The 27,822-nt window shown below is 39.5% G+C and overlaps 1 protein-coding gene across 1 annotated transcript in view; it reads right to left on the bottom strand.

Annotated features, from left to right (window-relative positions):
• AQP9 (aquaporin 9) overlaps positions 1–25,947 on the bottom strand; it is a 31,840-nt gene extending 5,893 nt beyond the window's left edge. The window contains exons 1-5 of the mRNA XM_074155933.1: positions 25,356–25,947; positions 12,537–12,663; positions 8,821–8,958; positions 6,379–6,497; positions 4,545–4,762 (exon numbers count right to left, since the gene is read on the bottom strand). Of these exons, the coding sequence (XP_074012034.1) occupies positions 4,545–4,762; positions 6,379–6,497; positions 8,821–8,958; positions 12,537–12,663; positions 25,356–25,457 (704 nt within the window). The 5' untranslated portion in view covers positions 25,458–25,947. The remainder of the gene's footprint in view (positions 1–4,544; positions 4,763–6,378; positions 6,498–8,820; positions 8,959–12,536; positions 12,664–25,355) is intronic.
• Positions 25,948–27,822: the final 1,875 nt, after the last annotated feature.

The raw sequence follows: 27,822 nt of genomic DNA, 5'->3' as shown, positions 1-27,822 counted from the left end.
TGGTTTCAGAGCACAGACTTTCTTAACTGTACCGCTGGTGCATGAAGGTGTTTTGATTCGATAACATGCTGTATTAATTGAATAAGTGAGTCTGCAGTGAAAACCCAGCCACCTCAATTTCACGCATATTGAAAATGGAGAAGTAACTTTTTTTTTTCCCAGAAATACAAAGGGACAAATTTATCTGTGAGAAGAACTTTACAGGAAGCTGCCAGGGGAATTTTAAACTGTAAGGATAATTATTCAGTACTCAGTTGTATAAATTTATGCAGAAGTGAACTTGTGGTTAAGTCACAACGCAAGAATAGAACAGGGCTAGAACCTGGTGCCCTATTGATGATAATATTATTCCTTGTTCAGAAATGCCTTGGCTGTGTATGTTTTCCCTTTGGAATTATTTAGATTTTGCCCTGAGGATATAAAATAACTACTGATATTGTACTACTGAGTTTATAGATCTGTTTGTTGTTGAATCATGAAAGTCTGTTGAGCCCCTGAACTTCTCAAAGAAACACGGACTTAAGGTTTTACTGAATTAATCAGCAACAACAAAATCTATATCAAGTACTTGCATGTATTCCTCCGTCTGAGTGCCTGAGTGTGTACGTGGGCATGCAATGAAGGTGTTTCTTGGCAGGTTTCTCTCTCGGCTTGTTCCGTGAACTCGCATGTGACTTTTTGGGTCCTGCATGACCTTGTCCAAACCATGGCCTGTATTTGCACCAGCTGCTTTCAGCTGCGCTTTAGACACCCTCTGCTAAGTTGATGGGTGTAGAGTCTTTATAGAGGGCAATACCAAAGCTGAAATAAGATCAGGACACAGCTGAGTTATGAGTTTCCATGACACTCAGTCCTCCTTCACTGACACAGGAGCAAGAACTCTTTGTGACAAGCACAGATAGCTTCGCTGAAGTAACCTTAGTTCCCTTATACCCTAGCTTTAGTCTTTGCTGCCAAGTTAGCAGGAAAACATCCAGCTATGCTTTCGTCATCATCAGGTGGTTTTGCTGGAGGGAGCGGGTGTGAAGGGCAGGAGGAAGGGGCAGAAGCCTGGCAAGAAGCACTTCGGTTAACTGCAAAAATCTGCAGGAAACAACAGCGTATAAGCTACATGGACTGGGGACTTTAGCCCATTTTAGAGCTGCAAATACATTTCTCGCCTAGCCGACAGCTGCGGGATGGTGAGATAACCGTTTGCTGTAAGAAATGCAGGGTAATTCAGGCATTCGGCAGCGTGGACGGTGCCTGGCCACTGTCCTACGCTCCGGCAAGAATGCAGAATATTTCAGAGGCCACTTTCCCATCCAAATCCCTGTGCAGCCAAGAGTTGCGTCTCCTGACCCTTCCAAAAATGCCGTTTAGTGTAGTCCGGGCGACTTGTCCCCGGTGCCGCCGGTGGGGCGGGCGGCCACGAGGTGTCAGCGTTACCGCGCCGGCGGCTCTGCCCGCCCGGCCCCGCCGCGCCGCAGCGAGGCAAGCGCCGTGACAGCGCTGCGGCCATCGCCAGCCAGACCCCGCCGCAGCAAAGGTGTAAAAGGAACCTCAGTAAACCCATGTTCTATGGCTAGCTTCAAACGCTGATGCGAAATACTACTTTGTAGAGCTGTTTCTCCCTTTCTCGTTGCCATTTCATGCTCTGTTGTGCTTGTCAGAATCTAGCCTGGTATTTGTACTCAAAGCTCTGTCTGTTTTCTCACTACAGACAAAACTTCACTATCCAAAACTTTTCTTAAACTTATTATAACATTAAGCATGGGCTTAAGAAAGACTCTGGTTATTTCCAGAGGTTTAGGACAAATCATTAGAAACATTGAGGTCTCCAAAGTCAGCAGTTGTCTCTAATAGAATGGTTTGGGTTGGAAAGGACCTTAAAGATCTAGTTCCAACCCCCCTGCCATGGGCCCGGACATCTTCCACGAGACCAGGTTGCCCAAAACCCCATCCAGCCTGGCCTTGAACACCTCCAGGGTTCCACAGCTTCTCTGGGCAACCAGTTCCAGTGTCTCACCACCCTCACAGTGAAGAAATTCTTCCTAATACCTAATCTCAATTTACCTTCTTCCATTTTAAAGCCATTACCCCTCGTCCTATCACTATGCTCCCTGATAATGATGGGGAAAGTTGCCACCTGTGACACCTACTCCCAACAGGTTGAGGAGCAGTTTGTAGGAGGAGGCCACAGTGCTGAGTATGTCTATTGTGTGAAAAATGTTGCTCTATATAGGGTGGTAGACAGACACCCGCTTTCCAGCTGCAGCGGGTCAGAAGAGCTTCTAATGGGAGCCTTTAACCAAAACAAATCCTGTTGCACTGGCTGGGGAAACCACACCATGTTGAGAACATGATAAAAGCAGAATTTACTGGACCTGCAAGCACAAAGAAGGGTAGAGGGGGTTTTCCCCCTGTGAACTGATTATCTCAATGTTTAGAGCATTTCCTTGGGATGAGGGTGTAGGGCAGGATGAGACTCTCCCTCTGATCTCTTCCGAAATGAGGCTTTCCTGGTGGTCCCTGCCTGCTCTGTAAGCAGCACCCGAACACTCACTGACCTGGACAGAGAGTGAATCTGTCACCTTGTGAGATACTTCCATCCTCACTCCAGTGAATGCTCAGTGTCTCTTCAGTGTTTCCTATTGCTCAGTTTGTGTAGCACCTCCCTCATGACACTATGGAGCTTGTGCTCTTGTGCTTAGGTCCCAGTTCCTGGGCATGCCTTTTACTAGAGAGCTTAAACACGTGCCTCAAGGCTGTGAATTCCAGTGAAGTTGAGACATCCAAAGTTTAGTTGTCAACTACTGCTGTATCACTTAAGTCTCTCACACATGCGTAAAGCCAGCAGAGCATCAGGCGGTTCAGAATCCCAGCTACAATCATTCTCATTTCTCCCATGGCCTGGAACTGATCCAAAGCTTCCAGCTACCTAACAAAGCTCAGGTCTTTCCTATGTCCCACCTGTATCTGAGCTGTAAATGCATGAGAACATATTTCTGTTGTATCATTCCCTTGAACTTATAACTGTAGCCTTGTAACTGAAGGCAAGGAAGAAGACTTCTCAATCTATACGTCCTTGAGACTGCTGTAAGTTTATTCTGGCAATGACCAGAGATCTCATATCTCATTTTTTATGTTCCCATTTTTAATTTTCTTAGTATTATCTTTACAGTGGGAATGCATTTCCTTTCTGTATATAAATCCTAAAACTAAATTAGGGAAGAGTCCATATTGGTACGGATGTAGAGTTTTCTTGTAATTTCATAATTGTAAATGAGTAAGACCTTACTTTTGGAGGCAAGGGGAGTTCACAGGTATTCTGTGACTAGGCCACAGCACAGTCAGGCTTCCAAACTTTTTCAGCAACGTAATAGCCAACTTCATAATATATTACAGATTATAGCACATGACACTGTAATTAACAACATAGTCAACAACTACTTAAATAGGCATGAGAGAGGAGAATCCTAGGTCTGGGATGTTAGTCTGTGTGCTGCTGTTTTAAAAAAAAGTACAGTCTAATGGTACCATGGTAAGAGCTGACGTCCTGCTGGCGGCTCACCAGAGCTGTGTTACATCTGAGCTTTGGATCTGCCTATGGTGTGACTGTGTGCCTGTTTCTTCTACGCCATGCCTAGTTTTTTTTGTGCAAGAAAAGCTTTGCTACTGCTCTCCTCTACTAAGGCATGTGATTTGTGTAGATGGAAGTCATACTAAATAAATACAGATTATTTGTACTTGGTGAAGTAGCTAAAATGAAATCTCTATTAACCAGAGCTCTCTAGTGGTCTACAGTACTTCTGGGGATTCCTACTTGTAAATAACTGGAAAAACAAACTATACAAAAATAAACCAAAAGATCTGCCTCCTGATGACAGATTACTCTAACTTGGATATCCCAGAGTGCCTCTTACACTGGATGTGTGTAAGCTCTGGATTCGATGTGCAACTAATTCTGTGCATTTGGCCAGCCAAGAGCATGTGTGTGTGTGTACACACACGCATGCCCAGGGATTTGAGAGTGTGCTCTGAAATGTGGGAAAATAAAGGAGCTTGCTTTCATTCACTCCTTCGCTCCCAGGCAGGAAGTCAGGCTTTTAGATTGTTGTATATTTCTGCAATAACTCAGTAGTAATAATAAGCTAAATCAATCTGATATGTCTGTGTGTTTTACAGCACCCAATAAATATTCCCACCTAACTCTCTCACGATTTCATTTTTTTCCTGAAAGCTGCCAGACAAGAGAAGAAAGCATTCTTATATTTTCAGTGACCTCTAAGAATCTCTAATATTTTGGGAAGGGTCTGCTTGAAACAATGATTGATATTAGAGATAATGCATGTTTGATTTGCCCTAGGAGCAGGAAATCCTTTTTAAAGCCCAGTTCCTAGAGGATGTCTGGCTTAAACTGCATGAATAGCTTCTTTCTGGTATGCAAAGAATTACCTATACGTATATAAAGTATAACTTGGTACCATGTTGAATCAGGATCTTACTTTCCTAGGAAGCAACTTTAGCCAAGAGCATTTTACTTCATATCCAGGCATACTTACGTGAATACTTCCATCCCCCATCCTGCAATGGCTGTGAAGAGCCTTGGGCCTAGATCCCTCGCCGGGTTCATGGCACAGCCACTGTTCATTCCCAAGGAGCAAGTAAGAACAATTATAAGAAGTCCTACTGCAATTGGCTCCAGGCCCTTTGGTACACTGCTATTTCTGGTGTCAAAAATAGCAAATATAGCCAGAAGAAGAACAGCTGTTGACATCACCTGGCCAATGCAAAGAAAAGAATATTGAATAAGTATGTGCAGATTCCTTCCACTAATGAAAAGAGGGGCCATGGCAGCTCTGTGGATTGTGGTGGCTCAGATCTGGTATTTAGATTTATCCCACTACACAGAGTAGCAAAATTTGGAACCCAGTGCCTCTCTACTTCACAGTAATGACAAGTTTTGATACCTGTACTGTAAGAAAAAGACAAGAAATATGTTGAGGACATTGTTGCAAATCTGCAACAACCTGGTGTGGAAAGAATAGAGGATTTAAAAGGCATGTCCTAGTGTGAGGTCTGATGCTTTCTTCCTACATTTTTTCCTAGCAATTTAACAGTTCCACTTACTTGATTTTTGGTAGTTCTGCTATGCCAATACAATCAGTTACATTGTTATAAAAGTGGTTTATGTGACTGTAGGTTATGCTGATAAATTAGACTAAAAATGCACGTCTTCATCCTTTATTGCATAATGTGACAAAAAAAAAAAAGTGAAGACTGCAAAGTCAAAACTAAGCAGCGGAAAAATTACCTAAATTGAGGTTGCACATGTAACTGTAACATGAACTCTATTGCATATGGTAATTGAGCTGATGAAGGAAATTTTCTTGGAATTACTTTGATGGAAATGCTGCTCTGCTTGAATCAAAGGCTTTGTAAATGTTGATTTTGCTAATAATTAACTTAGGGGAAAAAACAGACAAAAGTTTCAGTGATGTCAAAACATTCGGTTTCTATACTGATTTAAAGAAGCTTAAGTTTGGGGGTTTTAAAAAATTATTTTTATTTAATTTTGTTTTAAAATACCAGTGGGCAAAAAGATATTATGGAAAAGTCTTACTGATCCAAAGAATTGTCTGTCTTACAAAATTTCAAAACAATATTTGGATTTTTTTGAAGCCAAATTTCACAATCTTCAAGTCTTTTACGTAAGGAATTTCTGTGCTCCAGCAATCTCTAGTTTTTCATAGCTTGCTTACGCAGTATATTTATTTCATGTATGCCTGAAGAAGCCAGGTAAATTGATTAGAAGTAGATAGAAGATATGAAACTTCATTTTTCACTGTTGGATAAGTGGGATTAGAGGATACAGATTGGAAATAAACCTGAGATTTTTGCAGATTCAGCCATTTGAAAAATAACAGATATTACAAATCTATTTCCAAAGAGAAGGTTAGAGAGGAGGATTATGGTAGCAGAAAACTTGGTTGTTCAAGATGTGTTAATCTGTCTGCTTAAGCCTTACTTAAGGAATAATAGGTCCACAAAATGGGCTTGATTTTGATGTAAATGGACATAGTTCAGCTGAAATTTATGGAGAAACACTGATTTATGCTGGAGAAAACCTCTTACATATATTGCATTAAAGACATATAGAGTGCAACAATTAATTTGATATATGTGGAATGAACAACTTGAAATTATCTTGCTTGTAAAATAAGACTGTTACCCCCACAAACAGCACTTCATTCTCATTGCTATTGTACACAGGGAGGTATGACCAAAACAGTGAGATTCATCATACCAGTTAGAGACCTATGTATTTTTTTACTGCTTGGTTTTACAATTTTCAGTGTGCTTAATTTGTAGAATCAAGACGGCAAGGGCACTTACCTGATCTGCAAATCCATTTATGAGGGACAGATACGGAGCTGGGTAGGTTGCAAAGATATGTGCTGTTGCGTTGGGTCCTGTGACTTCAAGTGTTCCGTTGCTATACTCCATAAAGGCATCTGCAGAAAACAGCCATTACCTGTTTGCACTTCTCCATAAACATTAGGTTTTATAGGACTAGAATACATGTGATAGGTCTGTGCACTTCACATTCTCAGCTGAAACAGATTGTTTTTTCTGGGAGCATAGTTAACGGGTTTGAGGTGATGTACTAATTATACCCTCCTGTCTCATCTCTCCTCCTGTGCCTTGAAGTACGTGTTTTATCTATCGCAGCTTTCAAAATGGGGCTGGTTTTTCCCCTGCTCTTTGCTCCCAACTCAATGCCAGGGAGCATTTTCTGATTCTGAACACAGTTGCATTTTTCTGTAAGAGGTGCTATATTTGGCATGATGCCCCAAAAAATGCGTAGTGTCCTGATGGTACTGTTGTGGATTCCCAGTCACCAGGAATTACTGCTATTGCATTTGACAATTGTGCAATGACTTCTGGGAGTTAACTCTCCTGAGAGACCTCCTCTTCTAAAGGACTTTGAATTTTTCACTCTGCTTGGGCTTTACACCCAACTGCTATGCAGGTCATCCAAGATGTGAGGAGAGAAGCTAGACCCAAAACTTCAGTTCTTAATATATCAAGTTGTATATTGTAAAAATTTGTGTATATTGTAGATATGTGTATATTTCTGTTAGTATATTTAAAGTGTATTTTAAGTAGTACAATATGACTTCTATGTCAGAATAATTTGCTGTCTTGGCAAGCCCTGAAATGTTAAAACTAGGAAGACACTAAGATGAAGCACTCAAAAATCTGCACAGACAGACATGAATAACAAACACTATGCCTTTGTTTTGCTAGTGGATCCAGTGATGGGGTGATACTTGTGAGTAAAGAAACAGCTTCCCATCTCCCTTGGAAGTCATGGTGAGGATGGTTAGCTTCTCCTGAAGCTAGCAGACAAATCTATTTCTCCTTGCCCCTGTTTTTTCTAGCTTTTCTTAAGGCCATGACATGGGTGCAGAGAATAGGTGTTTACTGGTTTTCTACCAATGTTTTCAGTGGAGTACAGGACACTTCTGCGAGTTGCAGGAAGGAAGAGGTACAGAAGAGGTTTGGGAATTAATAAGAAGCAGCAGGCAAAACATTTGAGCAGAGATAGGGCTAGAGATTTCTTCCTGTTATTCAGGAGTACAGGATTTTCTCATATCCCTAAGTTCCCTATCTTGGCTCCCTATCCTACTGCTGCCCTTTGGCAGAACACAGTGAATCCAGCCCTAACTCCACGTGAATGTTGACGTACTGCTGCATCCTGGCCACAGCCCTGATCCTGGCTGTCTGGCTTAAGGAGGACTTAGATTCAGGTGGAAATCCTGTTCTAGAATCCCACAGTTTCCAAATTCTAACACTAAACTTAAACTCCCCTTCTCTCCCCCTGCCCCAAAACCTGAAGAAACAAACTTCCCCCTCCACCCCCCAACCCATCAAACCCAAAACAGTTAGCACAGTTCCTAAAGATTTTTCTGTTCATGATTACCGCAAGTACTGAGCACCTAGCTGATACACAATAGGTATTTCCATTTTCATTTTTCCTCTGAAGCACCTAGACCCAGCACTGTCTGCAAACATAGTGCCCATAAGAGAGAGGCTTTGGAGGAGGTGGGCTGTAGAAGTACAATTTCGGAGTAGGTGATTGAAGCAATGATCTGATGGATTCAGAAAGTCAGGGAGTCTGTTACTAAGTTTTTTCCCTTTGTGGCACACTGTGTAAAAGAAACATGCCTCAAAGATAAGGGTAATCTTTTTCTTTTTGCCTTCCACCCCCCCCCCCCCCCCCCCCCCCCTTCTAATATGTGACCCCTTTATCACTCTACCTGGAGCTCTTTGCCTTGGAGAGCTACCTCTCTAGGGTGGTCTGAAGTTTAGTCAGGAGGGACTTGATCTCATATCCTGTAACCTCAATGAACAACGTTGGTGATACTTGCCTACAGGCACTTGGATCAGGTCTTTAATGTTTCTAATTTGCTTGGAAGATGAATAGCCCTATATCCTGGCTATTAAGTAATTTAAAATCCTTACTGAGAAATACATGATCTCAGAGTATCTGATTTCCCATGAATAATTTTTCTAAATTTCAGAACGTTTCCTGGAGTATTAGTGTTTCAGAAAAGTTGTAGGATATCTGGAATCTGGAATGTTTGAACTCTTTTCTTTTTCCTTCAAACTCTTTATGCTTCTTCCTTTCTTCTGTATGGCTTTAGCTTCAGTCCTATCATTAGCACTGTGTGAACGGAGTCCTCTGCTTACTTGGCATTCATTGAAAAATTGAGGCCTTAGAGACTGCCTGACCTCTAGTTTGTCCTGTGAGCATGTCTAAGGTGTACTCACCATAATAAATCCCAAAGACAGCCGCTGCTCCAACAAATGCTCCCAGGAGTTGTGCTAATATGTAAATTGGTAATTTGGTCCACTTTAATCTTCCAGTCACGCACATGGCTAATGAAACGGCTGGGTTTATGTGACCACCTGAAAAATAAATCACAAAATAAGTCATAAGGATGACTCGGATACATGAGGAAAGGTGAAGGATTTGTAAAAATATGGGCACATTTGAGCACGAGACTAGTACATGCTTTTCTAGATGTTATTTAGCAATTAAGTGCTGACTGCAATTAAACAAGTTGGATGAAATTAGAAGAGGATGTGGAAAAAAGCCAATATCCACCAAGATCCAGCTTCCCTCTTGGTGTTTGCAGACTGTGATTTTATCATACTGCTGTCCTGCAGTATATAATCTATAGATAACTTTTCTAGAAAAAGCCTAAACCTGTCCTATTGGTTGTGATGAGAGGATCCATCATTCTGCACATATTCTCTCTCCTCAAGGGATTTGACTTTTTATTTTTCAGGGAGGACTGGGGCAGCAGAACATTCATTCAGTTTAGTAAGCATGTATTAAGATTAAGGACTATTACTGTCTTGATCATATATCTTGAGGCAGATGTGGAGTACGCTGGATTTGTCATGTTTATGTCACCGTCTTCAACCTGGGGTTACTTAGGAACTTGGTTTTCCGGAACATAAAATAAAATAACGTTAGGGCTGTCCAGCTTCAAGCTGACTGCGGGTGAGCTATGCCCAGATGGGATCTGGGGACAGCAGTGTGTAGTTCTTCATGACACATTTTCATCAAGTTCTTGCACCTTCCAGAAAGGTCTGTAGTAAGGAAACTGATAAAGTAGCTGTGCTGAAACAGATAGTTCTATTTCCTATGGAATTTCCTTCTTTTGTATTTTGGAGTAGCTACATCTAAAGTCACACATGGAAAAGATTTCAGCAACGTTGAAATTCTTTGTGACAATTTTACTTTCTAAAATATATTTATTATTATGTCACATACTAGTCACTTCCCTCAACATCTTTTATCAACATGGAAAAGAAGTGTTGAATGCTTTTGGAAAACTTCATTTTTTACAAATATGTAGTTGATACTTAAGAAATACACATTGCCAAATAAATAAACTGATGAAACGTACTCCATAGTAAAAGTACAATAAAACCCAAGTTTTGCAAGGACGTAGTAAATGTCCATTGCTTACCTTCCAGGTAAAGTCTCATTTCAGCCTGTATGGTTATCAGAAAAAATGGCCTTTGTCTTAGTAAAATAACTAAAAGAGCATGACCTTTGTCTGTCAAAGTCTAGTCATGGAGAAAGGGCCTCTATGTACAGTTTCTGTGTTTGCTTGCACTTCAGGTCAGTGAGTCATTATCTTATGAAATCCGGGCACCTTTGATACATAATGAACTGACAAACACAGATAACAAGCTGGATAAAAACTTCTTTGTATCATTTCCAAAACTCTGACCTAGTAGCACAGGTCTTGAATTAATTTTGAATTTTTCACTGTGTTTCAAATTCTTCAGCACAGAGCAAATAGATGGATGGCACCTTATTTAACAGCCCTTCATGTGAATTTTGATAAATTGTTGTCTTGTCTTTTGTTCTTTACTCTGATTGGAATGAATCATTTTCCTTTCTTTCAACACTTGATATTGTTCCCCACCTGTATATAATACAGAGTGATTATGATGGCCAGGACAAGTCATAATAATATTAGAGATGTCTGATTAACATTAAATCTGGAAAGAAAAAGTCTAGTTGCAGGCTCTCATGCTGACATAGGGGAGTTAAAAGATTCTTGGTTCCTGTGCCACTGGTAGTTTCCAAGTTAAAAAAAAAAAAAAAAAAAAAAAAGAAGGTCTGCTTTGGAAAGTGTGTTCCCCATTCTTTTGTAGTTGCAGTGATGACAGTCATGAATTTTTTTTGAAATGCTAAGTTGGAAAAAATGGTGGAAAATTACCTAGACATTGAGGAAAATTAGGTGGAGGAAAAGCAAAACTGGGAATTTTCCTAGGTAAAAGAGTTCAAATTCACCAGGTGCTGACTATATATTTTATGTTACCTTGAATTTAGAACTTCATAAAGAATGGATGCAAAATATTTTAGCAGTACTTAAACATGAGACTTCATAGCCAAAGTGCCACAGAATTTGCTAACAAATTCTGTACCGGAACTGATATTCTGAAGTGTCCACTAGTAATCAGATGCTGGATAGGCATAGCCTGCTGAAATATCTGTTCCTATTTTTTCACAGAGAAAATGCACTGCATGCAGAATCCTTTGTCATGGGAAAAACACAGGAAGCACAATACTGCAACATCTGCAACTGCTCTGCCCTGCTGGGATTGAACTCTAATCTTCTACATGACGAATATAGAGATGAATATCCCTTACAGATGTAAATGCAGGACAGGTTAGTGTCTTTACAGGTTGGTTTTTTTCCCGATATTGCATTAGACAAGTTTACCTGCCTATATATAAACCAAGATCTGTAGTTTAAAATTGATCAGATAGTAGGAATGTACTGCTGAATTAATTTTGCGTGGTATTAAGGAACCATTCTGCTGTTTCAATGACAGTAACAAGACTGCCTGTTTTGCAGTACCTTGAGCACTTTCTAATGTGAACTTAGAAACCTCCTCATGCGTGGTGTCTCTGTAAAAGAATTTGTAAAAGGGAAGAGAAATGGCCCCAGTGACTTCTGCTATAGCAACTATTTATAGTGGCCTTGTTATACCTAGAGATATCTGCCCAAATCACTTTACCCTTTTCATGAATGGTAAAAATTCGTCTGTGAGAACTGGAGTACAGGGACACCACTCGCTTTAAGAGTGCAATAAAAACTCCACGTGCAACATGGAGTATTGTGTATTATAATACACAACCCTGTGTATTATTACAACTCATCATTTTCTATTTTAAAGGGAGAATTTAAATGTTAAAAGCAGTTACGTTAATGTTCCTGATATTAATTTAGCCAAACTGAATGGTGGAAATAGGAGACAAAGCACCATCCAATGTGGCGTATGTAGACACTACTTAGTTAGCCCAGCTACGGACAAAAGAGAGATTCCTGACCAATATATAGTGAGGAAATGTTATAGCAGAAACAAAGGGGCAATTACAGTACATTGACAGTGTGTAACAGAATGTATCTCTAGTACTGTATCTTTTTGCTGTTTCTGCTTTCTGTGATCTGCAAATAAGCAAAGAGACAGAAGCAGACTTGCTACTGCCTGTGATAGGACAAGGAGAAATAAATTGTACTTTGTAAGGTAAACCCTGCTCGTTATACCCATTAGTATGTCATTCTACCTTCTACCAAGCTGGCAACCATTGTAGCTGGTGACTGCTGGATTCTGTAAGCTTTTCATGGTTGTTTTCTTAAACGCCACGCCTGTGCTGTCCAGGATCATCTCTATTGACAGAATTTTCCAAAGCCTTTTCCATAAAGGCCAGAGGTCTGCCGAGGTTTGTACATGGGAGTTCAGAGTTTCATAGAAGAATGTGAAACACAAAGAATAGAAGGAAACATGAAAAACATGAAATTTTGCTACTGAAACACTGATGCTGACTCTGGTATAAGGGTGCTTGTTATTGCTAGATACATAATTGTTTATATAATGAAATGGAAGTAATTTAGTAAGATAGCCTTAAACCTTTGGCAATAAATGCTATATAAGACCCAAAAAAAGTCACTTACCAGAAACCCCCCCAGACACATACACTGCTATAGTGACTGCCATTGCAAATCCAACTGATACTGTCATGGGCCCGCCATGGGTTCCTCGGCTAAGGACAGCCTGTGCCACACACCCACATCCAAGTGCCTGTATTTTAAAAGAGAAACGTAAAACCATGAGAGTGTCTGTCAAATGTTATTGGTTAGTTTGCAACTCCTGCTGCTGTCCAGATATAGCTGAAAATGTTATTAAATATTGAAGCAATGCTAGAACTTTAGATTAGTGGCATGTGTACCATTGTTGCCTTTGCTGCAATGAACATTTGCTCTTTATTTTCCCCTGCCCTGTGATCAGGAAGAATGTGTGCTAATAAGGACCCATCTCTGAGGCCCAGATGACGGGATACAGATCAGAACTTGGAGCCTAAACAAGATCTCACAGGGTCTACAACAAATCCCTGCATCTGAAAGTGAAGAGAGAATTAGTTCTGTGTGGTAAGTTTTCAGTTCCAGATTGTTGTTAGAAGCAATGAAAAAAATACTATAGAAGTTGTGAAAGATAGTTTAAAAAACTTTTAATGTTTAATGCTGAACTCTGAAATGAGACAACTTTGTGGAGGTGAAAGTGTCTGTTACTGTTATGCTGCCTTGATATCATATAAAGCTCTATCAAAATATGAACTTTTAGACCTTAATATAGCTTATTTAAAATGGACACAATAAATGAGGGAGAAAGTTGGAACAGGTAGAATGATTCTGAGCCATGCAAGAAGAATCAAGACTCAGGGCAACAGAAGTGAAAATCTGGGAGTTATTATGGGCCAAGGCAAAAAAAAAAAATATAACTTGGGGAAAATCCTGGTGAAATGAGCCAAATAATGTTTGTGGCTTCATAGTTCAGGCAGATTTAAAAATAAGTGGTTACTTACGCTCCTGAAGTGTTAATTCTCCCTCTGCCATGCTCATCTAGGTTTCTGCAAAAACTGAGTGCAGGGTATGTTCTAAGGAAAAGGAGAGGAGCACTGGCTGTGGAGCACAATTGCTTATGCTTGAAGCATATGTTTAGATCCTATTAAAGTTGGTAGGAAAGATTTTTCAGAGGTACAGAAGGCCTTTAGTTTAAGATAGACTAGCTGACCCATTTCTGCCAGAAATCAATTTGTGTCTTTGAAAATCTCCTTTTAAAATATATGCCTAAGTGCTTTGCTGAATAAGGATACAACACTCTACGGAAGATAGCAAATAATATCTATAGTCTGAAATATTTTGCTTCTCTGCAAGTATAAGTGATCTGAATTATACCATTTCTGGGATGTGACTAGATTTATCTTGAGCAACCTTAATTACTTTGATGTTAAATGGGATATATAATATATATATATATTCATATTCCTCCTTTGGTGGTCCATGGGAATCTGATCTTTTGTCTTCCTATAAAATCCTTCCATCTCAGCCAATGTAGTTGCTTTGGTTAACCTCCTTGCTTCGCTCTAGTGTTCTGCCATTAACTGTGTCACCAATGACTCTATTGCAAATATTCTTCCTAACTATGCATATTTGAATACGTAAAAGTTAGTTAATTTATAAATGCTTATTTTCAGTTGCAAGGCAGTTGCATTCAGAAATTGCAATGTAATGGGAAAATCTCCCCTGCCTTAGAATTAGACTGTACCAAAAAGATTTGGTGATTGAGGTTTAACAATCAAGTCCTGCTAGAATAGATGCAGTTTAAACGGGCAAAATTTTACTTTTGCTTCCATTATTTCCCCAAGGGTTTTAACTAATACCAAAATGTGACAGAAAAAGTCTCAATAAAATTACACTCTTAACCAGCTTTGCCATGCAGACGGAGTTTCGGTTATAAAAGTGCCCCAAGTCTGTGTCATATACCCAGGTGCAGTTCTTGCCTTGAGGTTATAATCATGCAAGCAAACAAAACACTGTCTGGTGCCAAAGTGTTCCAGCTGCCAGGTTAGGTAAGGGTAGGGTGGTGTTAGATAGTAGTTTATTGGACTGTATAATTGAAAGTTACAAGACACAGTCCAAGCTGTGGTCAACTGCTGTGCAATGGATAACGTAGGCTTACGTTAGGCATTCTCTCCTTGCTATGTGTCACATACCTAGCTATTCAAATGGTAAGCGCAAATGCACGTACAGATATAAAACCGAAACAAAATACATTTTAGTTGTTTGCAGCTGAAATCACATTTTTTTTTAAAAACTTCATATGAAACAATTCTACTCATCATGTATTTATATGTTTAATTATTAAGGTAAGAATGGGTATGCTGGAATTAATCAAGTCTAAGATTAGGGCACAAGTCTAGAGGAGATGGAATTAGCATGTTCTAGCCTTCATTTTCCAGACTTCTCAATGGGACTGTGTCCAGAAGTTGCATCAAGCAAGCTTTAGTGAAAGATAAGGCTGAGATGCGGAGCAAGTGCAGTGGGCTGGTCTGGGGCCCTGTGTACGCTGGGGTGCAGTCTGCATTCAAACAAGTAATTAGATCTACAAGTATGCACTTGCTTTCTGAAATGGCATGGACAAAGTTTTGCAGATTCAAAGAAAAGGATGTTCTTTTGAAATATATTACCCCTTTATGTAAGGACGATGAAAAAAGAGAACAGAAGTTGAGGAGATGGGTATTGAAAAGGATAAGGGACAGTAACCACATCTGTGTATATTAACTACAAATTCACAAGAAGCGGGAAGGAAATAACAGAGGAAGGCTGTGGGCTCCCTTCGCTGATTACCAGAACTGAGAAGAATCATACAGAAACAGCTGAGTAGTCCTCTTGCATAATAGCTTCTGCTCTGCACGTCGTAGTGAAATATGCAACCCCAGACACTTCATTTTTGTGCTAACCAGCCTCAGAAAAGTGAATCAAACAAAAAAAGGATACAAGCCAGCTTGAACACAGCTGCACTGGCTTCTTGCTCGGCAGACGTTGGTAAATGACTGCCTGCTCATGTACGATGAATGAACACTGCTGCAGGCACAGTCAGTGTGTGCCTGTTCTGGGATGGGGAAACTGGGAACTGAACCTGCAAATCTGAACCATGTCACAGTAATATTTTCTCCATCTGCTGCCATTTTAGGAAAGAGATAAAAAAAATTTCTCATACCTGCTGTAGCTAGGTTAACATAACTGGAAACTATCACCTAATCATGTAATTACATGAGCAGCAATTTAGTACCCTGTGAATTTTTGCTTGGCTGAGTTAAGACCAACTAGATCATCAAGTTGTAACTAAATATTCCAAGTTCCTAGGCCAAGCTCAGCCATCAGCTGCACCCACACAAACTCATTGATTGAAGCACATGGAGTCGATGGGAGTTTAATTTGTAGTAGAATCTAGACAGATCTCTTTATCTTATCTTGTCTTATCTTATGTTACCAGATTTTCATCTTAGCAGTTGTCTATAGCCTGATCTGCTTAAATTTATTGGAGTAGCTTCAGTGCTGACTTTTTGTTCACAAAGTAATTTGATTACTGTCATAAATAACATATTTGGGTGTGGAATAGCTGTCTGCACTTTCTGTGCCAAAAACCTTGCTTCATAATCATTAGATCCTTCTCTTTGTCTTGGGCAAGAAGGCTAGTGTTAGGAAAGGAAAACAACTGGCCTCCAGTGAGCATAATGTCCTGTTAATCCCTGGAAGATTCATCCCACTCATCAGAGAGACTAAAGATCATTTTGCCTCCATCTGTGCTATTTTCAGGATTTTTGCAAAAGCTTGTAATAGCATTTTTCAATGTAAATAGGATTTCTTGCAAGATCTGAATTCAGAATTTTAGGGAATCTATTTTTCTACATGGCCTGTAAAACTTTAGACATCTTAAAGCAGAATGCTTATATATTGAGCAGATCTAGTGGCAATGTGCATTCATAGCCATACATGTCTTACTGTAACATTAAAGCAGCAGCCAGTTCTCTAGCTTTTTAGCAGTGTGGAGACAACAATGTGTGTTTTGTTCTATCTTGTACATCACCAGCTGCCAAGCTGTGGTGAGTTACATACGTATGGTGGGCTACCATAGATGTCCCTGCATGCAAAGTATGGCCTCAGTGGCTGCACAACTAATGGTCCTCTACATGAATGCAAGAATTCAGTGTGCTACAAGGAATTTAGAGTTAGCAGTTACAAAAAAGTCATATTTTAATTATAAGCTGCACACTTTCAATCAGGGAATGCTAGAAAAATAGTTCAGAATTACTATTACAGTCAATTTTCAGGACAGAACCGTACTTGCAGCCGCAGCTAACTATGAAGAATCTCCAAGGATCCCTCCACCAATTCACAGTTTTCTGTAAGGATGCCTTTGTTCAGGGAAGGCAGCAGCCCTGCCCTTTTCCCACGCCACACTCCCACCTATGTTCTCCTACTGTTCCCCAGACAGGCATTTCCTGCTGGCCCGTGACTTGTCTGCTCCCCTTTTTCGGACTAGAGGGATCTGCAGTACTGTGGGGATTCTGCCGCCCGCGCCTGCCTGTGTCCCTGTGCAGTGCGGTGACGGTGACGGGTTCTCTGGGGCAATGCAGTGCGTCAGGCTCAAGTTGCGCTTGTGGTGAGTGTCCTGCTGTCCTAAAGTACCCGTTCTGGCTCTGAGGAAGCAGAGCGATATTGCTGGGACACTCAAGGACATGAGAGCAAGCCCCAGTATTTCACTTCTTAGGGAAACCTCCATGACTTCTCCAAGCAGCCAGACTTAGCACCGCATATTTAGGCCCTTAAAAGCAGGGACAGGGGTGGGAAGAGTCAGAGTCCTTCAGGGGCTGGGAGATGTTGTTGCATTTGCCCTTCACTGCAGGTAGGGATCTCTTTGACCAGAATTGCCCATGAAAGCATTAGAGGGTTGTTTGTGGTTTACTGTAGCCTTGTACAGTGTCCCCAGCCCCCCATTAATATTTCCATATACAATTAGTTTGGGTGTTGGTTAAAAACTTAATAAATAATTTTTTCAGATAGGAGGCTGATTACTACATTCATGGTGTCCTTAAGGTCTTTAATTTGGAGTGTATTTTAGAACTCACTTTCATTTCCAACCTCCTTATTTACAAAGCAAGCCTGCTTAAGAATTTATCTATTGCATTTCATAATAAGGTGTTTTATAATGGGTTAAAAACTCTTTCCACACAGAGCCGTGTTTTAGCTACATTTGTGTATTATGTAGGGCTTTAATCCAGACTGGGCTCCTAAGCATTCTTTCTACTAACAACATAATACTAACAACAGCAACAATAATAGAGACACATTAGATCTATTAAAATTCAGGGCATTAGCTCTGCAAGAATTCAAGTTGCAGGAAGCTCCTATTCTTCCAGGAAAGAGCAATCTTCATCTAATTTCATGTTTAATATTTGCTGTCCTTTGTTAGATCAGATAGTAATTAAAATTTTTAAGGTGAGATAAAAATACAGCTTACTAGTCAAGTAATTTTTAAATACTTTAAAAGCACATGACTCTGATTTTATCATAAATTAAATATTTTGGTGGGGCTGGGGAGGATTTCTGTACATTATGATTTAATCAAACTTGGAGTAATAAAAAATCGCTATATCCGTTCTCTTGGTGATCTCCTGGGACACAACCAATATCCTCTTGGGTTCAAATGGATTTCCCTTTATTTTTCTCAGCCCTGCTATCTAATAAAATAAGGGTTTGAAAAAAACCCTTATCATTTAGTTAATTAAATAGTATAGACATAAGCCTTAAAACTATTGCCATTTTGAAACCATTTTTTTAATGACAGAAAGCATTAATACTTGGAGACATGAATGCAAATTTAATAAGGTTTTGGATGAATTGTGTATATAAAGCTTTTAAAACATAAAGATCTGCTTCAAATTGCTCTGTGGGAAAAAATACAGTGAAAATATTGAGGGACAGACTATGCTTTGTTATATAAACTGATGCTTTTAAATTTTTATTATTGCTTTTGCACATGCAATAGGAGGCAAATAAAAGCTTGAAATCACCTAGAGAGAATGCAAAGGGCTGTATTCTCTCATATTTTATTATGATTAATATTGCACTCTTCATCCTGAAATGCTAAAATGCTTTTCTTTCCTGAATTGTATAAGGCAACTGGCTTGAGTCAGTTTCTTCAGTGAAGATTATTTTTATTTTCTTACTAAGTTTTAGAAATTCAGGAGAGGAAGGAAATGAAATATTTCATATTCAGATACAAATTTTCAGGAGTGAAACATGGCCCTTTGCAAAGGGGCTAAGAAGGAAAGGTTGTGCAAGGGAATAAAATCTTACCTAGTAGCTTCTTGAGGAGAAAAAGAGCCTATTCAGGTGCTGCTTCCCTCCCGGGTTACTCATTTATTCTCAAGCTGAGATATACTTCTCTGCTTTGCTTGCTACACCAACTGAAATGATTAAAATCTCTCTAAACTCATTACATGTGTTTAGTCTCTGTAATGGTGCTCGGGGCATCGTACCATTCAGAGAAGAGTGCAGGAGCAGGCACTGCAGTTTCTGAGAAAGGAGGTTTTCTGTCCTCTTTCAGGAGTATAAGGGTACACGTATCTTTTCTTTTACTCTTTCCTTTGGGTGCAGGAACAGGGTGGCTGGATCTTTGCTGTGCCCTCATGGTTGAAGGTGCACAATTATAAGTAATCAAAGCCTCAGTATGTTCTCTTCCTAATCTGTTTTCTGTTGAAAAAAATAAAGCTGAATGCTTTTAATCGTAAAGAAACCTTTGAGGAATGGGTTAGAGGAACTGCATCGAGTTTGCCTTTAGATGAGACCATGTACTGGAGAGCTTAGTAGAATTCACTTTTAGCCAGAATGTTTTATAGAAGTGTTGAGAACCTAAAGATATAAACTCACTGTATGGCATGAACTGCATTTATTATCTTTTATTCTGTTCTCCAACTGTTTATGACAGTTTTAAAAAGGTAATTACTTTTATTACCTTTCTTTTTTTATTTGGTGAAAGCTTTGAAAAAACATCCTGGAAATCTCTGTCTGTAAAACATAAATTTAAGTTTTGCACCCACAGCTGAATGTTGGAAGGATGCAAGTCTTCTGAGAGTGCCTACACTTCAGTCCTATAGATGCAAACTTTCTGGAAAAAAGTGCATCTACAGAAAAAGCTCTTGGAAAATTAAGTTCAACTTACTGGAACCTCTTGGTTAAACGATGAAAGCCAAGTTATGTGTTGGGGCTGATGTTGCAGAGATGAATATAATTCTCTTTTAAAACTTTCAAGCAACACAGAACATCTGAGTCACCTGAAAGTTTAAAATGTCATATAGTGGAAAACTTAAATTTGTATTGAAAACGAAAGATTTCCTGTGACTTTTCAGAATTATTTGCTGTAATAAACATTTCAGGGTAAAAGAACAATTAGGTAACCTTCCTTTCAGTTCTTTCACACTGTTAACTATTCAGCTGACTTAAAGAATGACTTCAGGGAAACAGAAGTGTTGTCTAGAAAAATAAAAGTTAATTAATTTTGATAATAGCAAAATTATAGAAATAATACCAGTGTGTAAGAACACCTCCTTAATCTCAGCACAACTAAGGGTCTTGGTTACCACTTTGACTTCTGTTTGCAATGCTGATTTAATACAGTTGCAAGAAAGAGGAAGAGTTTGCACATTTTCAGCAGAATCACTAGCAAAATTTCATGCAGTCAAAATATATGGAACTGGTACAACTGCAGAAACAGAAAGGAATCTGAGTTGGTGACGACAGGGAAAGGAAGCATCTTATTCCCACAAAATGATCAAGTTTGGTCTGTAAGTGCAGGATTCAATTCTATGACATTGCATTCATGGGTGCTATTAATTTCTGGTTGTACTATAGTATTGCTGCTAGAGGCCCTAATGTATGGATCTCTATGACATGAGAGCTGCTTTTCAGAGCACAAACATCGCTAAGACCCATGGTATTTGTAGCATTATATAATATTTTAAAAGCTGTTGAGTAACATATCAAAACACGAAATATAAATATGTTTTAATAACCTTTTTTATCTAGCTTTGACAAACTTAAGTTCAATGTCTAAGAGCTAATTATGCAAGATTCTGTACTCTGGGAAATTCATGCTTGATGGCAAACAAGGTAGCTGTTAGAAGATACTGCTATTTAATTTTCGACCTTTAAGAAAACTCGCTGTAAGCAATTTCATCTTATACAAAGGAAGAGTCTACCTTTCACAAAATTTAGACCACAGAATTTATCTTTGTTTAAAATTTCTAAGTAGTAATTTTGCTAAACACTTATCTAAGATGCTAAACGCTTATCTAAAGAGTAAATGATCAAAAGCTACGTGTGCTTTCATGTAATAACTTCATGTACTGAGGATTCTAGTGCATGTTTTGAATAAGGGATATATATAAAACTATTCAGTATTGTAATTAACATGCACTGGAACGTAGGGCCAAAAAAAAAGATGTGGAATAGTTGTTTAAACTTTTGTCTTCTGGACTGAGCAAATCCATGGAATGTCATACTTAAAGATTTTTCAGGCAAGATTAAACTCTCCAGCAAAGCAGGAGTGATAACTTACATAATGAAGTGGTCAGAATAGGAAAACAAGTCAAAGATTTTGATGTGCAGAACATCACTAGCATTCCTTCTGATTAGTTGGACTATTTGCAGCATGGGGTGTCATGCATTCAATTCATGCTCGTGCACTGCATGCTCTACGAATACACAAACACTTACTTCAGTGGGTGTTTTGCAAGATGCTCCCTACCTCCAGTTGGAGTCTGAGCTTTGGGATACGAATATATATACTACCCACTTGTCTTTATATGCTAAATGGAAGCCTGTGCTCTGTTTCAGCAAGGAAGCATACACTGCTCTGGACTCAGGAGATACCGGCTCCTGTGCAGCAACTTTCTGGGAAACTGTTTAGTGAGATGCTCTCAAGAGTGAAATTGAAACACAAACTATGTTAGGTGAGCAGTAGCTGGTAAAGGAAGCCACATGGCCCATTTGGCTTCTCTTTTTGGAACTGTTCCAATTCAGATATGCTTAATGGTGTAAGCCAGAGTAAATCCCATTTTGTCTGAAAGCAGTGCAGCCAAGTTCCAAAGGGGAAATATGGAGAGAAGCATGATTAAAAGCAGAGAGGCAGTTGGAGAGGTGAGTTCCAGACAGACTCACTGAAAAGTCACACAAACCATCTATTCGATGCATCATGGCTTCTTGACTCTTTTGTGCTGGCACCTAAATGTTGTCACCCAGAGTAACACACAGGAGCTCCAAGGGGAGATGTACTGAACTAGGAAACATATTGGAGGACAAAAACTTCTCCAGAGGGCTCTTTCTCAAGGGAGGCCTCAGGGGCAGCCCCAGCTACAAAAGGCTGAGGCTGTGTCAGAGGCTGGGAAACATGTGCGAGCACTGGCCTCTCAGACACCATGGTGTCCTCCCACCTCAGGGACCTGTTGCATGGGTGTAGGCTGGAGGGACCAGTCCTACAAGTTGGTTCCAAACACACTGTGTGAAACTTGCATCACTCAGTATACATTTCCTGGAAAACAGCTGTATGCTTTTCAAATGTTCATTGAAAACCGTATGGGTAGATTGTGGTTTTTGTGCATATTTATTCTAAATTACAAATGGTACAATTGAACTTTGCAGGTTCGGGGTTTACCACATGACAGCACCAAGGTAAATTCAAGAAACAGGCAGGAGTTCACAAATAATCTGTAAATATAAATACCCAGCATAATGTGTGCTCCTCATTGCCTGTACTGCAAATGTAACTTAGTTATGTTAAAACTGCATCACTCCATTTGTTTTATAGAAATCACAAAAGAGGTGAAGTGCAACATTTTCTCAGGTTGGTGGAACCTTATAAATTGAATATGATAGGGTTCAAGACAGTAACCAAAAGCTCAGTGTAACCAAACCCACATGCAATTTGCGTTTGGTTGTGGACTCTGCGTTTTGGGGTTTCTGCCCCAATTCTTGTTCTAGAGTGCAATTAGAGAAGCTGTGCTAATGCTTCAGATACTGAAAGAAATACTTGTTCCCCCAGCAGAATAGATCTAAGAGTAAAATAGTCCAATGACCAGCAGGATTACCCAGACAGGAAGTAACAGCAGCTGCTCTGTATTCCGTCGGATCCGCATATACAGCAGGGCACTTCCAGGCTTCTGGAGATTAGTGTTTCTCACTGAACCCTCAGAGGTTGGAATGGGGTGTGTTATAAGCAGAGAGTGAGGCTCGCACAGGCTATGTCTGTATTATCAAGTCATGTAGTGCAAGCAGCTGGTTCAGAGAACCTGGCTGTGGACAACTCTGGAGGGATTACTTAGGAGTATCTCCAGTCTGATCCACTGGACTGAGCATCCACCAACGGTCAGCACATTTGCTGTGATTCTGGAGCTCACCTTCCACTTTGAATTCTTTTCAGATGAAACTAGTTTATATCTCTGAGACTATGCTGCAAGGTAAACCACAGCATGTTAAGTAAGGATGACAAAGAGATGTTATCCAAACTGTATACCCAGTGACTTTCTCAAGGCTTGTTGTCTCAGATCTGTTCAACATTGCAGGCAGAGCCCTTCTTACCCCCAGGTGAAGGCTTGGTTTTTGCCTGAGGAGTGATTTCACTTTCTAGATGTCATAAAATTAATCTTACAGTTTGTACATTTTCCAGTTTGGAAAATAATGTTGCAAGGCTTGAGAGTTACCAAGAATGGTAGTTTAAGCTCTTAATTATGTGGTCTGTGATGATATTCTCCAGAAAAAGTAGAAATAGGTGATTCGGGGGTACAGAATTCCACCCGGCTAAGGTTGGTCGCAAATTTAGGTACAGCCAATTAGCATTGACTTCCAGACAGAGCCTGTGGGTAATGGAAATGTTGGTCCCTGCCTTGCTCCCTGTCGCGGGCGCTCCCCACAGGCTGCAAAACCCATCACAGTGACATGAAATGGCTTTCAGCAAAGATCTGAATCAACTGTGCTGTAGGCTGTGAACTCTCATCTCGCTTTCACTTTGTAACAGGATTAAGACATAGTAATAGGAGGGTGGAAGAAATCTATTGCTTCTTTTGAATACACAGTGTCTGTTTTTCAAGGATTTCTGCCCTCTGACTTACCAGGGCGCCCCTTTAATTAGCTCCAATTGAAGTTAAGGGTTTAATATTTATCTGTTCTTAAAGAGAAACTGCCTACTGGCTGACAGAGCCTAAAAGCAATAGCAATAAATAACGGCAGAAAGGTCAGTTTCTTCACAATAAACACTTCGTACTGCCACTAACTTGCACAGTTGAAACATAAATTGAGGTAGCCGAGCACTGAGAAAGCTTCAGTTTAATGCATTTGGGGCTCTTCTCTGCTTTAAGTCAAGGTTGAAACAAGAAAGGGTAAGATAGAATTGAGAAACTCAGATTATCAACAACAATTTTGTTGCTTCATTTTCTACTATATTCATATGGTGAATATACTAGAAAATGGGGTCTGGGTTTGCATTTCCTTCTACTCTTGTGCAGCAGGACATTAAATAATAGCATTTGCGGTCTAATCTGCACCTTAATACATTTTCTCTGCTTGCTTAATTGTATTAATGGAAAGAGGAGGATGATCTTGTGGCGAGGACAGAGTACTGGAAGTCAGGTGACCTGGGTTATATTCAGAGTTCTGCCACAGGCTTCCTGTGCAGTCTGCTATAATCAGGTTTGCTAATATATAAAATGAAGATAATGACATTTCCCCTTCTTACCAGGGTGTTGTGACACTTAATTCATTAATGTTTGTAAAGTGCTTTGTGCTCCTTGCTTCTAAATGTGCTCCTTACTGTAATAATGTCTTATGGATAGTATTAAATTTGAGAATAATGTTACTTTAGTGCCTGTGCACTTCAGCTGGCTGAAGTGTAGTAAAGACCATTATTTTCATGTATTTTATGAGCTACTGGAATTTTTTAGATTACTTACTTGAAATTTAGCTAATATAGTTACAGTTATAAAGTATACTATGTCAGTACTATGCCTACTTCTTATTTTTTTCTGTCCTTTCACTATGATGAAATATTCAGCAATAAGCAAGACTGTCTTGTTTGAACTGAAAGGAGGAAGAAAGAGTTTGGCATAAATACTCCAGCTGCTTGACTTTCAGCTCTGCTACTGAGCCTGCTCTCTCCCCTGGTAAATCACCAAACGGCTGTGTCCCAGTACAAAACGCACAGAAAAATGGAGAAAGAAATTAAGTTAAAAAAATCTAGGGATATGAAAATGGGGAGTTTTGGTATTTATCTAAATTGTAGCAGTGCTACAGGACCAAGCAACTGTATAACTTTCACAGTACAGTTAAAAACAAACCAAAAAATAGTTAACTTGCAAAATCTCGGAAGGTTCAGCAATGCAACTGCCAATAAATTCACCACAAATCACACAGCTTAATTTCTATATTGCACAGGAAAATAACTCAGCTAAAATTTTCTTATTGTGCAATAGAGTATGTTTGCTAAAGCAAATGGAAGTTGTGAATAGAAGTGAAAGTAGAATAAACTGCTGAGTTTTTTAAAACAAAAGCAAGAGTATTATTAAAATTCATTGTCCATATCTGGATTTCTCAGAATGTGGTAGTTCACTGAAATTCTGCTCCTGCGTGAAATCAAATACTTATCAGGCAATTGTAATACATAAAGCTGTCTGTTTTTAATAGCCAGTGATAATTACATCAGGTGAAGAAAGGAATTACAAACTTACCATAAATAGAAGCAATTCATTCAAGGCTGTACAATGTTTGTTAGGCAGTAACCACGCTGCTGGTACAGTACAAGAAAAATCATGCGTGTCCCCTTACAAGCACTGTCCAACATTAGATTAGTAGGAAGAAAGGAAAGCAGCTGATACTTACTATCAATATAAAAGTTCCCAGGAATTCTGAGAGAGCTTCTTTAACCAAGCTGTTCTTCAAGGCAAATTTCTCCTTTAAACTCCTTTTGCTTTTCCGGCTCATTTTGGCTTCCTCTATTGCTCTGGTTCCCTAGTAAATACACACAAAATTTGTTCTGGATTCGTCCCTGCTTCAGCTGAACTTTGACACTTTTACTTATACATTGAAATATGAGATTTCATCTTGCACAGCCAGTGAAATCATCTGACTGCAGGCATTGACAGAACCAACTCAACATGCCCTAACAATTCATCATGAGTTTTCAGTCCTGTGCCTTCTCTGACTACACTTCTATTTATACTGGTTAGATAACACCAGTAAGTTCAAAATCAGAACTCTTCTTTTTTTTTTTCAGAATAGATTAATCATTACCTTTCCTGCTATGTTACTTTTTCCTTTTTTTTCTAGTAAAAATGAATAAAATATTGTTCCTGCCACCCTGATCAAAAGAAAAAAAAAAAAAAGGCAAAAAAAGAAACCACAAAGTAAGGAACCAAAATATGGTTGAAAATTTCTCTCTGACCTAGATTGGGATTTAAACCATGCTACTATTGGCTGTCCAAAAACTTTTCAAGGGGAAGTTGTAAAAGAGAGTGAACACTTGTGAGAATGCTGTGCTCTGTAAACAGAAGCTCCTATTTTGTCACTTCTGAGGGATTGCAGTGTCTAATGAGGAATCTTACCTTGGTAGCTTGTTGAATTTGTATATTCACTCACAATACTCTATTTGGACTAAATGCCTTGCTCTCTAGTGACCCACCCGGTTTACAAAAGAGCAATGAGGCAGAATAAATTAGGAATATTTAATGAAATCTGCTTCGTTCCAGTGGCTCCCTATAACGCAGTATAGGCAAGTGAGGCACTGAGTCACTATATGTCTCCAATATATTTAGCTTGAAAGTGCATAGGTTGTACAATATGAATCATTATAATATTATTTTCTTTGGGCTTAGGACATGAAGTTGCTGAATAAGTCAAAGAATTGGGCCTTCTAGAGAAAAATATTGTACTCGTCATCTCTTAAGTGTCTTGAATGGTTTTATCAGATGTTATACTGACTTGACTAACACGTTGTTTTGTTGATTTACAAGTATTTTCTGCCATTTGACTTGACACCAAAACCTTGGCCCAGTTCTGGTAGATTATGTTGGCATGTGTTGTAGATGCTCAATGCCTCGATTTGTATCTGTCCTAAACCTTTTTCACGTTGGTGGTAAATATGTTTAGGTTTGTCAATACTGCTGCCTGCTGTGAATAGGGCAGAGCTTTCTGGGATTGGGCAAATGGGCTACTTCTGTTATCCCATCAGTGCTCTTCCTTGCCTCAGGCTAGGACCTGACCTGTGTTCCCTGCAGCTGTAGCCACCTTGCCCACCACCATTTCATCCCTTAATCACCCAGTTCACCCTCACCGCCCAATTTTAATCCTTAACTGCTTTTTCATGTCCTTTTACTCACCTTTCTCTACCTCTGCATTCAAGTACCACTCTGCCTTTAGCTGATTCAGAAAATGGTGGCATTTGGAAAGCCACAGAGGTGATGAATGATGAGATGACTGCATCTGCACTGGTGCTGCACAAGCCAGGGTGAGGATCTATGCAGCAGCAGCAGCGCGCTCTGTAGGAGTGCAACAGGTCCCCACTTGCACAGCCAGCTGGGAGATGCCTCTGGGAAGCCCCTGAAAATAGCCTGTGTACTGCAGTTTGAAAAGCTTTACCCTACACTACTGCAAAACAAAGATATTATTCAGGACCTTAATTATCACAGCGTGTTAAAGTATATGTTTGTTATGTCTGTGAGAGAAGTCTTTCAGAATTATGTATACACTAGAACTGAGGGAGGATGGTAGGGAGGCCATTCATTACAGCAGGAATGAGATAAACCACTTCCTCTCTTCCAGGAAGATGAGAACTAAATGAATACATTTATGGAAGCAATTTTTAGTTGATTGTCCATCATGGTTCTTTATCTTACGCAGATGCAGGTCTCCCTCACAAAGTAGTATGCAGACACCTCTTAGTTTAGTCTTATAACAGGTGTGAAGGCATTAATGCTATTTTTCAACTAACAATAAGGCAATAATGCGTCAGAGACAGAAATCCCTACTCATTTGTCTAGATCCTATTGCCTTCCTTATAATCATTTTCTCTCTTTACAAGGTGGAGAACTGACATAAATATGTATATTTTACATTTGCTTTCCTCAGATTGTCTTCAATACTTTATAGAAATCAGATGATTTAACTTCATTAATAAGAACTGTGATGCTAAGTTAGACAAAAGATCCTCCTCAGCTCCATAACCAGATTCAAGCAGATGCTCTAACAAAGTATAGAAGAACAGAGTACATAGGGGATGTTTGCTTCCTTGGTAAATCCTTACAGCTTTTGACAATTGGCAATTTAAAATCACTGCTACACTTTGGAACCA

The sequence above is a fragment of the Numenius arquata genome, chromosome 11 (assembly GCF_964106895.1).
Source record: "Numenius arquata chromosome 11, bNumArq3.hap1.1, whole genome shotgun sequence".
NCBI classification, from domain to species: Eukaryota; Metazoa; Chordata; class Aves; order Charadriiformes; family Scolopacidae; genus Numenius; species Numenius arquata.
The sequence above is the reverse complement of the archived record's forward strand: the minus strand, read 5'-3'. Positions and strand labels throughout refer to the sequence as shown.